General features: G+C 33.3%; 1 protein-coding gene across 6 annotated transcripts; it reads right to left on the reverse strand.

The window, feature by feature from the left end:
• Nucleotides 1-628: 628 nt before the first annotated feature.
• LOC106776184 (protein MAIN-LIKE 2) lies at nucleotides 629-5,341 on the reverse strand. Of its 6 annotated transcripts, none has more exons than XM_022786729.1 (7): nucleotides 5,201-5,341; nucleotides 3,804-3,976; nucleotides 3,292-3,407; nucleotides 2,528-3,172; nucleotides 2,239-2,406; nucleotides 1,766-2,155; nucleotides 629-1,691 (listed from the first exon to the last, which is right to left on the reverse strand). In XM_022786729.1, the coding sequence occupies exons 3-7, from the start codon at nucleotides 3,397-3,399 to the stop codon at nucleotides 735-737; spliced, it is 2,268 nt and encodes a 755-aa protein (XP_022642450.1). In that variant the 5' UTR covers nucleotides 3,400-3,407; nucleotides 3,804-3,976; nucleotides 5,201-5,341; the 3' UTR covers nucleotides 629-734. The 6 variants fall into 6 exon arrangements, with proteins under 6 accessions (XP_022642450.1, XP_014519041.1, XP_014519040.1 ...); XM_014663555.2 differs by having other exon boundaries at nucleotides 629-1,670; nucleotides 3,292-3,411; XM_014663554.2 differs by having other exon boundaries at nucleotides 3,292-3,411.
• Between the last annotated feature and the right edge of the window lie 11,519 nt (nucleotides 5,342-16,860).

Genomic DNA, 16,860 nt, shown 5'->3' on the forward strand with positions numbered 1-16,860 from the left:
AGACCGAACAACCAAACTAAAGTAGATTAACTCCAAAACCATCCTACTTAAGACTAAATCACAATTAGCAATAGTTGAACTATAATTAAATCGACTTTAATCAAAGGTTTATCACAAAATCTATAAATAATACACATTAATTAAAAGTTCATCACAAAATCTATAAATAGTAGTTTGAAATATAAAAAAAAAAAAAAAATAGGTTTCTTATCATCTGAAGTAAACTAACTTTGGTGTCACATAACCTTTCATAAGTACCCTCGGCCGATGTTAATAAACAAAACTTGGATTTGAGAATGTCCAATTAAAGACCATCTCTTAGATGATATTTAACACTAAAAGCAACTTATTTTATATTTTAACGAGGAAAACAAATTTCTGAAGACACCTTTATAACTCTTTCTTTCCTTTACTATAGGCAGTCTTTGAGATACTGCATAATCACACTAATCCCATCTTATGTTCCCATGGCACTAAACTATGGTTAAGATTAATATAAAGTACAAATTTACCGTATCTACTGCTTGCATGGTCACATTTTCTTCTATGGTATTGATGATGCCTTGGGAATTAAGTTGCATTTCATGAACGTTAATTCACAAAAGCATAGGAGGAAGTGCAAGCTATGCATCAAAAAATGAATATAAATAATTATACAAGGAACGATATAACACCTTTAAATGGAGTCAGCCTAAAAAATTTTTGCTTCTCTACAATATTGTAAGGTATGTACCCTATACAGCAACACTACAATCACCATTCTGTGAAATATCCTCATGAGTTTCAATAGAAGAATGTTGAGACACTTCCATTGCTGCTTTAGCAGATGAAAGTTCACTTTCAGGGTTAATATGTGAAAGCTTAGAATTAACAAGATTGTCAGTTGGATTGCTTTGCAGTTGATTGACCAAACTTGAGTCACCAAGTTGGGAGTGATCGAATTCGGCAGCAGCATCATGAAGCGTATCATCAATATCATCATGACTAACATCACAAAGTTGTGAATTATCAATCACCATATTATGAGAAGGTTGCACAATGTGAATTTCATTGGCTGCATTCAGCTCCTCAATGTTTTCCTCACCAGTCACATGATTAAGCTCTTGCTTTATTTCTTCACCAGCTCTGTGCTTTAGTTCTTCATGGCTAAATTCGGCAGCTACATCATCTGGCTCTTCATTATTTTCTTCACCTGCAGTATACCCTAGCTCGGATTCATCAACATCAATGTGTGTATCACAGAGCTGCATGTTTTCACTATCAGCATCTGCATGAATCAACTGGACAACGCTGACTGCATTGTCTACAGAACATAATTGTGCATGATCAAGCTCTCTTTCAATGTGACTTAGATGTAACTGGCCAACCTCAATAGCAGTGCCATAATACTGAGGTTGTTCATCTTCACTAACGGTGGTATAATGAACCACACCATCCTTTCGCATTCGTTTCCCAGCTCCTCCTTTTCTTCTAACCCTCTCCTTTCCTCTGACCCTTTTACCTAGTTCAACTTGTGGGCTCCCTGAAGCCATCACTGGACCACCAATTTGGTCTCTCAAACATTCATGTGCAATATATCTTATCCTTGATATTGATTCAATTTGCTGTGGATCTAACCCTTTTGTTGAAAACGTATCTGCTATGTGAGCAATATCCCTCAGACCAGCATTCTGCATACATTCGTTTATTTTCTTTAAAAAGCATTTCAAACTTAATCCATAATTGCTATAAGATATAAAACCAAATTCATAAAACATATCCTTACCGTTCTCTGGAACTCAGTTGACAGAGAAATAGGCCTGCCGATGAACTTACGAGTAATTCTCAGATACCACTCCATGTACTCGCTTTCATCTACACCCTCATCCCCGTCAACAATATGCACTTGACGATCCATCCACTCGTTAAGCTCGGATTCCATTTTCCCTGACAAATCAACACCACCATCAACTCCTCTACTCTTCCTCTCCCACCGCTCCACATCATCCGGAATTGATTGCAGCATGCCATATTGCCTTAAGCATCGGTTTGGAAGATGTCTTTCTGCCTTGTCAAAGCATATCAGCATTGTCTTTGACCTCCCAAGAATTAAAGTGCTTTTGATATGTTCTGGAATTACCATGCTGTCCATGTTTCGATATGGGAGCCACTCCACCTGTACATTTACATCGTTTCAACTAGATTCTACTTTTAACATAGTCAGAAGTATTAAACATACAAAATGAAAATAAGACTTACATCACATGGCTTTAGGGAGTCCAGAGCCTTCCGGTAGAAAACTACATCACGATTTGCAGTTGGGCCACTTTGTTTTCCTTTCCATCTAAGCACAAAGGGAAATCGATCATGCATCAGCTCAAGATTGAGCTTTGGTCGTCCAATGTTTAGGTGAAAGTAACTCCAACACTACAAGTACACAATAAACTATTAACACTTGAGACAAAGTAAAATTGAGGTTTGAAGGGAAATGAAGAAAAGGGTGAAAGAGAGAAGTTAAAAAGAAGTGAAACACACTTATATAAATTACCTGAAGTAGTGTTAAACAGCCACTAATGGTACTTTGAGTTTTTAGTGAGGCATTGCCCAGTGCTCTGTACAAGAAAGCCAACGCTGCAGCACCCCAGGCATATTGCCCACATCTAGCGAAATTCTCAAATAATGGCAAATACATTACAGGGACTTTGTTCCCTGTAGTTGTGGAGAATATGGTGCTACCAACAAGATAGAGAAGATATGCACGAGTATGTTGCTCAATCACTTCAATTGGAGCATCTTCAGGACAACGAGAGAAGAACTCTTTCAACCAACTTAGCTTCACCATTCCACCACTTGTGTAACCAGATTCTGGTGATCTACCAAGATACTTTTCACAGACAGAACTGCATGCTGTATAGGTAATACCAATTACAGGTTCACCATCAATAGCCAGCCCAAGCAAGAGTGCAACATCTTTAAGGGTTACTGTCATTTCACCAACATTCAAGTGAAATGTGTTTGTTTCTCTTCTCCACCTTTCAACTAGAGCAGAGATAAGTGGATTGTCTAGACTAATAGCTGGGATTGATCTTAGGTATCCAAATCCAGCCTTCTCTACCATTTCAACCTGTTTATGAGTAAGGGTCCATTGGTCAAGCTTAGAGGTATGCTCATGACATCTGAGGGCACCACGCTCCTGTTAATACATAAATGAGAGAAAAACTATATAAGTAATCAAGATATAGAAAAGATTGTTTAGAAAACCAAACGCCAAAAAGGATGAGGCAGAGAGGCTTCTCAACTAGCAAACAGCACCTGTCCATCCCAAACTGCTGTAGAGACATGCTTATCTTGGTCATACAGAACCGAACCATCAATTGGACCTGGATTAGTTGTATAAGGGTCCCCTGCTCCAACTTCCATTACAATGACTAACTACAAACATCCAAGAAAGAAGTGAAATAAGAGCATGGTCTTCAAAATTTCTTAATTTATTTAATAAAAGAAATTTTACACAAGAGGAATGCAAGGGCTGGAAAAGTGCAAATTCTTCAACACAAAAATGGACAAAAGAAGATAAAATTCATTAGTACATCAAAGGAAAAAAGCCTACTACAAATCCTAAGGATTATTATCTAGAAACCCCATCCGAAATTCCAAATTATTAGGACAAAACCCCAAAGCAAAATATTTTCATAACTTAATCAGAAGGATGTCCTAGAATGAAACCTGACAGAAGTCAGCACCTATCAACTCAATTAAGTAATGACATCACAAATGATATATATATATATATATATATATATATATATGAGAACTTTCCTTACCAGGAATTGAATGATTTATATTGCAGATTTTAGGGATTGATCATTCCTGTTATCTAAAGCAAGTAATAGATACACCTCAACTTTGTCTGCCATCTATTCTTGCTTCATTGAGTTACAAAGTTCCATTTCCTTGTATGAACAGCATTTTGAGGAAAAGTTGCCAAAGAAAAAATCTGACAAAACACAACATTCATGCAGTTAGTGAAATACGACAAAACAAAATATCAACACAGCATACGATATTTGACAGAACACCACATTGATGCTGTTAGTGATATTTGATAATATTAACTTGTTAGTGATATATAATATGTTACAACCAACAGGAAGTCCGGGGATCATCCAACAGATTCAAAACATAAGGGAAATGTACAGTCATCTAACAGATTCGAAACTTGCTCTGTTTATTTTAAGCCCACTAGAGTGACATCTAAAATAGCAAGAATTCAATATAACGATCACTTAAAGAAAAATAGCCGTCAAATCCACACAAAAACATAAAAGTTAAAATCCCACACCAAGAGTTACACAAGTTAAGATCATTTTACTTTCATTGGAACCACAGAGGAAACAATAAGCAAGTTCTTAAAAAAAACTTCAACCTCTCTGGGTCCCACTCAAAAAGTAAAGTCAGAAAGCTAATTTATTTTCTCCTCAGTTCATCAAAACCCAGTAACCTCAACCACGTTAAGAATATTTATTGAACTTAATTCCAGTTTTCAATTCAAAAACAACCCCCATACCCACATTACCTCTCAACTGCTACTCCAGAATTTCAAAAATTTCATTTTTCTATCATCTCATTCCAACCTCCTGAACCAAACAAACACCACAATTCCTCTGGGAACCTTTACTTCCAGAAAACACAAGACACAACCTATTCCACTCAAAACAAAACACGGCACATTCACCCACAAGGCTCAATCTCAAGAAAACTCAACAAAAAAACCCTTCTCATTCCACAACACTCAACATAATCACTCCTTAAAGACCTCAAGAATCAGCTCCACGAATCAATTGCATTACAGGCACCATCCTCTTTTTTCCTCAAAAACAAAAAACCCCACAATCCGAATTGCTACTCAACACCAGACACACAGAGCAAACAGTGAATCACGCAAAAGCAACCACACCCCATGAAAAAGATGAAAACTTTGGGCGAATTGAACACAGGGGTGCAACTGGGATATCACAAAGAAAACACCCACAGAGAAGAAGTGCTGGGACCCCACCCGAATTTGGGAGCCCAGAGAGAGAAAGACGAGAGGGAAGAGGCAGGGGAAGAAGGAGAGAAGAGATCTGCATGGCTTAAGTTTTCCTTGGGATTGCATTGAGTTTGGAATATTAATAAAAGGAAAAAAATAAAAACAATGAAAAGTGAAGAGAGAGAGGCTTACAGTGAATGGAGGAGAACACGATACGACTTCCACCGTCGTCGTCCCTTGATTTAGCACTTAGCACAGGTTTGTGTAATTGTTTGAGGGCAACAACACACAAAAAGAGTGTGTGTTGAATTTCAAAAGGGGCTTCCTTTGGATTGCGGTGGTCCAATTCAACCATGAGTTTGTTAAATTCCTAAAAAAATGTTGGGCTTTAAAATCATGATATTGCAATTGCTAAACCTACCTCTAAATTGCTACATGTAACTTTTTTCTCGTTGAAAAAATAAATCATGCATTGACAATCTACAACCGTGTTACATCATCATCTAAAAACAAACTCATGATAAGTTTGTTGAATTTTATAATATTTAGAAATCATTTTGAATTAAACAAAAGACTATACAAAATTAATGAATCAACCTTTTTTTCTTCTTTTTTTTTTTTACTTTTTATTATCCACCAATATCAAAATTTTGATCGCTTAATAAAGAATAAATCTAATTTAATGAGTTTAATCTCAATAGTAATTAATCGAAGGGTTAAATATGTTTTTAGTCTCTATACTTTGGAGCGATTTTGGTTTTAGTCCCTCTTTCAAACTAAGGTATAATTTAACCCTTCAACTTTAGAAAACTCTAGTTTTAGTCTTTTTTACCAAATTTTTTTAACTTTATTTGTTGTTTCAAACGCGTTTCTCAGTTGACATTGAAGCAAAAATGTGTCAAACAGTGTAAACAATCCAAATGCTATAATGAAACGTGCTTGAAACAGTAAATAAAGTTAAAAAAATTTGGTAAAAAGGACTAAAACCAGAGTTTTCTAAAGTTGAAGGACTAAATTGTACCTTAGTTTGAAAGAGGGATTAAAACCAAAATCGCCCCAAAGTATAGGGACTAAAAACATATTTAACCCTTAATCGAAACACAAACACCAAAAATATTATAGTAATAATGAAAGAAACTTATAAGAAGTTAAAACTAAAATTACCAATGTTTAAATAAATCTCAATCATTCTTTACAACAATTATCATTTTGATGAAAGTTTTTTTTTCTTGAAACATCAATCAAAGAGTGAATAAGAGATTATACTAAGAATAGGTTGAGAAGTTTTGTTGCACATGTATTGATTGATGTTGATTTGTTATCTGATTTGAATAATCAAATTTTGGTGAAAAGGCTAGGATTTACGTTTCTTACTAATGTGAAATATGAAAAATTATTTCTATTTTGTTCAAATTATAAAAGGATCGGTCATGATTTATCTAACTGTAGAAGGTTATAACAAGATGTCAATGTTATTTTTGATGGAGAGAAAACAGTTGGCGTAAAAATACAACAACAATATCTTCCTAATGTGGTTGATGCAAGATGAGGCTAAGGGCTCTTTAACTGGTGGAGCTTGTGATGTAGCCTCTGAAGGAGCCTGTGGTGGAGTTTATGGTTTAGTATTTTATAGTGAAACCTGATATAGTATAGTCTACTACTCAATCATAACATGATCCAATAGATAATCATAATAATACTTGTGTTATCAATGATTCTTTTCTTGTTAAGAATCTTGATTATGGTGTGCCAATGGAATATGATTCTTTGGTTGATATGTCTTTTTTGAAGGATGTCACTCTTGTTGTCAATATTTTATAGAGTTTACAATAATTAAATTAAACTCATAGTAGCTCAGTATCAACAGTTCCCTCATTTTACGTAGAAATTGAAATTAATTTCTAAATGGGCTAATATGCTTGATGTAAGGGTATATTCTAATACTAAAAAGGATTATGAAACCTTGTAAGGGCAGGCCAAAAAAGGCTAATATTATATCTTCCAAAACAAAAACTTCTAAAAATTAGACCTAATTTTATAACGTGAGAGGATTACCTAATGATAAATTTTTGGTATATGGAGTTTAAAGTATAGAATGATTTTCATGAAGGAAATCATATTTTTTTTTTTTCATAATAGGTACTTTTCTTATAAATACGATGTAATTTTATCATGACTCTAGTGTGATTCTTCCATGTTTTTCTTTCATTTTTCCTTTTTTTTTTTACTTTCTTAATAAAATCTCCTTATAATAGCAAGAAAAGAATGCTTCTTTCATTTTTTATTTTTATTTTTTACTTTTCTAATAAAATCTTCTGGTAATGGCAAGTATGCTTAACATTCATTTGAAAAAGAGTCATTATGAAGTAAGAAAAGAAAATAATTTAGCATACTAAAAATTTAAAAATCAATAATTATATATAACAAAAAAAGTCTAATTTAATCTTCTCATTGAATTAATAATAACTTGGTGAATTAGTAATAAAGGTGATAACAAAGGATTTTAGTGATGAGTATAATTATTTCACTCATGGAAAAATAAATAAAAAAAAGCGTTAATTTGGAAAAGCAATCATACATATAATTTTATGGTTATTTTGATAATGTGCTCCCTTTGAAGGATTTATCAACTTTGAGTAATTTTTTTAACCTGTAAAATGCAAATATGACCCATGGAAAAAGTCAAAATAAAGTGTAATAATAAAAGAAAATAAATAATTAAATTGAAAATGATGAAAAAAAAGTAAGGGTAATTATATTAGTGATTCACCACTTAAAAATACTTTTTAAGATAAAACCTAATAGGAAGAGAAAAAAATTCTTAAAGACAAAATCTAGAAAAAAAAAAACCTTTTCAAAGTTATTACTTCGAAAGAAAAAGAGAAGTTCTCTCTTAAAATTTAGAAATCTTAAATATTTTATAAAGGACAAATTAATCTCTTGAACTCACACAAAAAGAGAGAAAAGTTCATTTCTATTTTCAATTCAATTTGTTGGTTGTGATTTAAACATAAATTAGGTAGGCTAGCTTAAGAAGATGGAAAAGTTACGAATTAGATTAGTTTATGTTTCTAACTTTCCAAATAAGGCTCTTACATGGGATATGAAAAGATTAAGCCTTGTTTAGTTGTATTACATGTTTATAGACTCTTATTTTTAAGAGCTATTTTCATGTCAAAACAGAACGTTGAATTTCTACTCCTAAGAAAAAAAGTCAATGAATGAATAAGTAAAAAAAGTTAAAATATAAATTCAAATTAGTAGTACAACATACATCTAAATACAAGTAATTTTAAAAATAATTCTTCTAAAAATAACACTCCAAGATTTATGTTTCTTCTCACATATCTTCATTTTTTACCACTTAATTCCTAAAACAAATAAATACAAACACAGTCATCAATCAATGACAAAGTGACACTATTAATAAAATTAGATTAAAATATTATAAACAAAACTACTAACATCATCATCAATTATCTCTTCTAGTATAGTATTAAGCTTCATGTTATCCACTTTCATTTTGAAGAACCTAAAAAAGGAAAAGAAATTCATTTGTCATAGCCAATCATTTGAATGAATATAAATATGTAATTTGATTTTTTTTTCATTTAATTATCTTGTATGTCACTCCATAGCCATTCTTGAACACACATCAATGCCTCTAACATGTCTGAATGTAATCTACTCCGATGTGGAGTAAGAAAACGACCACCAGTATTAAACGAAGACTCATAAACAACTGTTGAGATCGGAATGACTAGAAAATCTCTTGCAATCATTTGTAAGATTGGATTTTTTAATCCGTTAGTCTTCCACCAAATTAAAATGTCAAATGTCAAATTCTTCATCTGAATCCGATAGTGTCGGTTTCTCCAAGTAAATCAAGTTCTAACTTATAATTTGATAGTTCATTTTTTGATGTTTTTGCAAAATCTCTCCTCCATGCATATTTTCTTCCATCAACAATTTGGCCTACATTTATGTTTGGATTTTGTCATGAAGAAACTGACTTCTTACCTTTCATCTACATTTCATACTCTCTTACTAAGTCCTTAAAAAGAATCTTCACATTTTCAATTCACAATCAGATTCATTACCATATATATGAGGGAAAAAACAATCCAACAAATCAATTTTGTACTTGGGATTTAAGACAATACTTATAGTCATCACTCCACTAATCACACTTCAATATTTGTTAAACTTTAAAACCATAGATGCAGCCATTTGGTGAATAATAGAATTGGGAGAGTTAAGCCATTCCATCAAAGCCAACTTAATTTCACATACCTTTGGAAAGAAAATGTTGGTAGTTGGATAAGAGGTACCAGAAAACAAGAGTGTCACATCATAAAATATTTCCAACTTTTGGCAAATTTCATTTGCCATTTGCTAATCATGTGTGCTAGGAAAAACTTTATATTGATTCTCTCGTTATGATAAACGATCAAATACATCTTTGAGTTGTATGACTACTTGAAGCATTAAAAATGAAGAAATCCACCTAGTTCTACAATCAACAACTAATTTTCTTCTGAATGGAATATTCAATTGAGCACATGTCTCTATAAATTTCTCTTCTCTTTTAGGTGTAGTTGTCCAAATTCTACAATAAATTTTACAATCAAATTCAATATATGTGCATAACATCGCATGTGAAACAATTGACCACCTAAAATAAGAAACCTAGGTAAAATCTTGTCTAAAATGGGATCAATCATAGCATCATTTGTAGTGTAATTATCAATTGTCAAAGTTAAAAATTTTATATCTAGATTCTAATCCATTAAACATTCAACCAAAAATAGCACATACATAAACTTAAAATTGAAATTCATATTTTATTTAGTGAAGAATAACAATGTTAATATAAAAATTACATTTAAAATAGAGTATAATGTTATTATCTCACAAGTTGACTTTGTAGCCTGCATAAATCATCAAAAAAGTGAGTTGTTATAGTCATGTAGCCTGTATTTTGATTACTAGCAATTCACATATCAGTTGTAATTGCAACTCAACTTTGAATCCTTGACAACAATCATTTCAATTTCTCTTTTTCAGCATTAATATCCTTTTATAAGGTGTTTTGAGAAACCACTTTAAATGGAGGTTGTACAACAACACAATTTTTTAAAGCCTACGTGATCAACCATTGACATTAGATACTCATGTAGAATTATCATCTTACGGAGTGCATCTCTAGCTATTTGTTGATTAATTGCCAACAACTGTTTTACCACCTTCTTTATGAGTTTTTAAAAATGATTGTTTGATGTCTCGTGTTGTTCGAAGTTTGCAACTCTTGAAATGGTTTCTCAAATGTGATGAACATTGCTTTGCATAAACTACAATACTTTTGGAACAATAATTGCATATTGCTTTCCATTTTGCATCTACCTTTTGTCTCTTAAAGTGATTCCAAACATCCAATAATAATCTTCTTGAGTTAACAGTAGGAGTTGAACTTTCAGTTTGATTTGAATCTACAGGAACATCATTTTAATTTGAATCTCCTACATTAGGTTTTACAAATTGTCTTTGTTGGTCATCATGTATACGAGGAAATGTATCTTGGGTAGACATTCTAAAAATAAAATCTATCAGCATAAGTTACTCACTTTTGTAACATATTCTATTTTATAATGAGGTTCAAATAGTAAAATTGATCATCATAAAATTAAGGCTCAAATAAGGTTGGGTTTAGGGCTTCCAAACTACACTTTACCATAGTCACCAAACCCTTGGTTCTGCATCAATCCATTCTTTCCAGAAACCCTTAAAATCTTTTATAACGATGTAACATTTAATATAAGAATGAGAACACGGAATAAGACCTTTGTAAAACACATAAATGAAGGAGTAGGACTGTACCAGCAAACACATAAATGAAAACCATGGTTATGAAAACAAAATGCTTTAGCAAGCATCAATTGTAAAACTAATCAGATGAAGTTTTCTCTAATCATTCAAAAGAACATGCCTAATTTATTTCTTTTGCTTTAGTGGGGTGTCTTCAATTCAACTAAGCATTTTGTTCATTGTTTAGGAGAGTAACGTGTTTTTGAACAACATAAGGATTTTGTTTCCTCTTGACATTTTCATTCGTCATTGCTTTTATGTTATCCGAAACTCACCACCTAACACTATTGATTCTTTTTTGTAGAATTTATATACACATAAGAGTTCTATAGAACCATGTTGAAGTTTGCGATGGTCACATATATAGGAGACCAATCTGTTTTCAGCATATATAGAAGAGCAAAGAGACCCAGAAAGAGAGAGTTGTAGAAGGAAGTCCAATATCCTTTATCATTAATATATATAGTTATGGTAACAGGTGGAAGGAATAGAGGGCGTGTTGGAGTGATCAAGAGAAGATAGAAGCATAAGGGATGCTTTGAGACTATCCATGTTCAAGAAGATGCTACTGGGCACGAATTTATAATTCGTATGGGCAATGTGTTTACCATCGGCAAGGGAACAAAACCTTGGGTATCTCTTCCTTAGGGTAAAGGTATTAAGCTTTAGATCATCGGGGAAGCTAGAAAGAGGATTGTCGCCCAACAAGATATTGTTGCTTAAATCATTAGGCTATGAATAGACTACTTTTAAGTGCTTGTAGTTTTTATGCGATGGTTTTTACTTTCTTATTTATTGTCTGGAGATTTTATCCGTTGAATTTTGTCTCTTAAATGCACCATAAGACTCTTATTGTTGTTGCTATAATATTCATGAAGGAATCTTTCCATTCCATAGTTTTGATGTAGTTTAGTCGGAACAAGTTTCTTAACTAAGTTTATTCAATGCATCTTTTAAGAAAATATGGTTGTTTTCCATATCAGCTTATTTTTCCTGCCAAGCGTTCTTTGTGATAATTCAAACTCTCTATTCCCATGTAAATTGTCAGGACTGTAAAAATTAGAACTGAGTGGAGGACATGTGTTTGCAGCTGAATGGCGGACCAGTTTTGGCGGTAGTATATAAGTGAGGTTTTAAAATTTCGTGGCATTCTTTGATACAACTTCTTCCCCAAATTTCTAAGCTTTTATTTTTCCTCCTTCTCCCTACAACCTTCTTCTTCTCTCTACAAATTCTCACTTTTTCTTCCTCCGATTTTCAATCAAGCAGTGCCCGAGTCTTCTTGGTGTCAGCTCTTTCTTTAAAACCAATTAAGTTGTCATTTTGAGCTGGTAAGTTCAGCTCCTTTATCTTTCTGAAATTCTGTACTTTCTGTTACATGCAAGTATTGTTTGGTCTTGCATGTGTTCATTCGTCCTTCATCTTGATTCTAATTCTGTTTCTGGTTCGGTGGATGGTCTCCTTTGACCAATATGAATTATGTAGACATTTCTAGGAATTTTTGTTCATTCAAAACCAAGTTTGGGAAGTTGTCCAAATTTCTTCGAGGTAAGGGAAGCTAGTAATTTAATTATGTTTTTTCTTTATGTTGAAATTCCTGTTTGAACGTTTTATGTGTGTAAAATTGAATGATGGATTTAAATGCATGTTTTGATAATTATTGAATGTGTGGACGAAACTCTATGAACTGGAATTGGGGGGAATTATGCAGAAACAATGTTTGATTTGTTCAAATTTTGGAAGTGAGAGGGTGAAAATGAGAGTTTGAGGTTGAGAGTAAGTGTTGGCAGTGATGTGAGTTTGAGCAATTGTAATATGATTTGTTAGAACCTTTAAGTTGGTTAAAAACGTATAAAAGTGGCAAAATCTGATTTTGGGTTCTTGGGTTGTGATTATGCAGATTTTTGGGTGATTTGTAGTATGTCATTCTAGGAATGAAGGTTAGAAATGTTAAGTACTCTTGGATAGGTTTGAATTGGTGTAGTAATCATGTTTGAAGGATTAAAAGTTGGGAAAAAGAATTGGTTTTGGTAAAGTTAGATGATGTTCATAATTTTGTAGTTATTCTGCAGAATTATGCAGATTGCTGAACGTCAGTTAATGACCGTTCAACATTATTCTTCTGTTCGGCCTTGACTGAGTTTCGCTTCTATGGAACTTTATAGTTAATGACTGTTCAGTCTCATATAGTGGTCGGCCATGTTAATATTCGGGTGTTTTAAGTGTTAGTCCTACTATGTATTTAGGTGGTGAATAGCATTCGGTCTAGTGTATTGTTTGGTCATATGGTTGTACTGTTAGTGCTCGGTCATGTACTAGCACTCAATCTCTTTAGTAGTGCTCGGTCTTGTACTAGCACTCGGTCTCTTCATTGTACTTAGTCTTATACTTGTATTCGACTCTAATAGTGTTCAACCTAAGTCAAGAGTGTTTGACATAAGCCAATAGAGTTCAGCCTAAGCTAATAGTGTTCGGCCTAATTCAATAGTGTTCGGCCTAAGCCAATAGTGTTCGACCTAAGTCAAGTACGTTTTGTCTAAGTCAATAGTTTTAGTTATAAATCATAAGTATTCGGTATGAGGTTCAAGTGTTCGGCTCATGCTTGAGCCTTACTCTCTAAATGATCGTTCGGTCATATTTATACATAGGGAGTGTTCTCCCGTTTGGTCATGTTCATGGGTTAGGGTGATACTTTCCGTTCGGTTTCCACCATTCACAAAGCTCTCGATCTTATGAATGAAAGTATGATTGTTGAATGAAATTATATGTTATATAATGAGGATTATGCTTTTTAGTATTGTGGAAGAGAATTCCAAGGCGGAATGTCTCATGGATGGTTATTGAATTGTAAAGTATGAATGTGGTTATTGCTAAGCTGGCGTTTATCTTGATATTTGATAACGGTTTAAAAACTGTTATTTTCATACTTAAATTTGATGTTAAAACACACCCTTTATGGCTTAGAATGAGCTTAAAATCAAGTAAAACACTTAGTTGTGTCTTGTGAGAGTCAAAAGTTGGTTTTAGAGATATTATGCTTGTTTTTACATTGTTTGTAGGGTTTTAAGGTGAATTGAAGATGGAAGTGAAGTAAGGTGGACTTAGACCCATGAAAGAAGGACAAAAATGATGAAAAGAAGGGTCAAGTGACCCGTTGAGCGCTAGAATGGACCGCTGAGCGTCCAGAGCGATTAGAGGGAAACCGCTCAACGACAAAACTGACCGCTGAGCGGTCAAAGTGGCTAGAGGGAAACCGCTGAGCGGTGAACTTAGGCGCCTAGGTGGTTGTCTGTTTTTATTAGCTAGATTCTGTAATCTTTCTGTTATCTTTTTGGGCTTATATATAGCCTCAGTGCGAATCAAAACACATTCTTTTGGCAGAGAGAAACGTCCAGAGCTATTCCACACACCTTGGAGGAGGTTCCTTGGATGCTTAGGCTCCAATCTACCAATTGTATTCTCTTCCGCTTATCATGCATTATTAATTACTAGGGGAGGCTAGGGATAACAAGCCGTTAATTAGTAATAGGCTCTTTTCACTAAGGGATTGAGTTAAGGGTAGACTAAGAAAGTTTGCATGACAATATGATAAATAAGCAAATTAAATAAGAAGAGTAGATATATGAGCGTGGATAAGATGAAATTGTAAACCCCAACAACTCCATTCAACCATAGTTTCTTAAAGCCAATTGAATCATTACATTTGCATTTTTACTTTTGTTCTTTGCATACAAACTTCAACTTAATTCTTTTCTCAAGTCTTACGCGATTTGTTTACATGAAAAGTAAAGCCTAAGAGTCCTTTGGGAAACGATACTTGGACTTACCCATTTATATTACTTGCTAATGATCTGATACACTTGCCAGGGACTTAATAATATTCTGTGATTACTCATTCTCACGTAGAGAGGAGTAACTCATGTGTGAGAATGGAAAAAGGTCCTAGTCCATAAGGTTAACTTTGGCGAGGTATAACGGACTAACCTCGGGTGGCAGCTGTTGAGGGCATCTCATCTACTACACCATCCGGGTGCATAAACGCCCTAGCTACAAAATTCATACAATCCGGATAGTCAAGTCAAGTGGTCGGTCTTTGCGTGTATTTATGTGTTGGTCATTGCTTGAAAAGTATGTTTGGATGTTGTATGTTTGACATGTTTGATTTTTATCTACTTCTATATTAGCTTGAATGGTATGTTGTATTGGATTAATTAAATCACTTTAGCTTACCCTACTTTCCTGTCTTGTCTTTTGTTGTTCGTTCGGTCGTCTTCTTCCTTACAATGATCATCCTGTGGATGTGAGTAGAAGGTGATGAGTGCTCTCTGGAGCAGGTGCTGAGCGAGGAGCCTCAAACATCTTAGTGTAGGATCGTTCGGTTTTTACATGACTTGTATGGTTGTTCGATTTGTTTATATTTTTTGTCTCAGACTTAGTAGATTTTGTAAAATTTTAATTTTATAGTTATTTTTGGATAACTGTATTGTTAAATACTTTAATAACTCTTGGATAACTGATCTATCATATTGTTATATGTGATTATTCTACAATATAACTTTTACTATATTTTGGGATGTTACATAAATAATTCATGCAAACATGTATATAGATGTAAACAGTGCAAAGACGCACACAAAAACTAGTTACGATACAATTCTATTATAATTTAATTTATTGACCTACTTTTCTAAATGATACAGGATATTGGACTTCCTTCTTAGAGTTCCTTGTAGTTTTTTTATTTCATAATAATATATATAATATATACTATTTTTTACTTAGAGGAGTGACTGAACGTGTACTTAGTTTGTTCGATAAAACTATTATTAAAGAAATTTTATGCAGCAATTTTCTAATAGGAAAACTCAACTTTTACTGTGGTTTTCTTTAGATTTCTCTAGTGAGAGACGAAACAGTATTTTTATAAGGGGATTTCTTTAGATTTCTCTATGATGTCCTGAACACGAAGTCCATTACCATTTGGGAAAGCAAAACAAGCAAGAAGAAATTAGGGAAAAGGAAAAGAGATAGTTGGAACAGATTTAGAGTATCGTTCTTGGTCGGCAAAGCATGTATAAGACGTTGAACAGCGATGGTGGTAGAGTACACATCCTCTAATTCATAAATCCAACACCGATGGTGGCACAAAGCTCGTTGTAGTCGTAAATCCAACACAGTGTGTGTTCGATGGTGGCATAGAGCATTTTCTAATAGCATGGGAACGGGGTTGCTGCATAGATGCAGAAAGAGGCAAAAAGGCAAAACAATAAAACCTAATCTAAACCTTGATGATTTTATGACTAAATTCCCTTGATTTTGTAAGTTTTTGGAATGATTTGAAAGAAGGGTTGAAGTATCAAGAAGTTGTAGTGCAGAAAAGCCAACCAGAATGCAGAAAAGTCAACCAGTCAACCAGAAAAGTCAATCAGTCAACCATAATGCTGAAAAAGTCAACCAGAGCGAGTTTTGGGCCAATTTATGCAATTTTTATGATCTGTTTTGGGCCTGGACCCATTTTTTGTTATTTTTATGTCCTATTTAAAGACGAATGTTGTTCCCTCCACCTCCCCAAGTAGGATCTGCACCTTCCCACTATTTTAATTTATTTCAAAAATATTCTACACCTCCCCATTATTTTCTTTTATTCCAAAAATACCCAATACCTTCCCACTATCTTTAACCATCTTTCTCTTTCTCTCTCTACATTAATGAAGCATTTAAATGACTCATTAATGGAGTATTTACATGACTCAAATTCTTAAATAAGTTTGATTCAATCTTATTTTTGCCGTTGAATATATTTTTTCTTTTTAAATTACTTAATAAATGGTAAACTTTTGTTCTAAATTTCTAGAAAAATGTTTATATATATGTGTGTTTTTTTTTAATATAATATCTATAATTTTTAACATAAAATTCAAAGGAAACTTTAATATTAGTACTTCCACCATTTTCATTTTATAAAATTAAGAGTTAGATGCAAATAC

Source organism: Vigna radiata, chromosome 10, assembly GCF_000741045.1.
Source record: "Vigna radiata var. radiata cultivar VC1973A chromosome 10, Vradiata_ver6, whole genome shotgun sequence".
Lineage (NCBI taxonomy): Eukaryota > Viridiplantae > Streptophyta > Magnoliopsida > Fabales > Fabaceae > Vigna > Vigna radiata.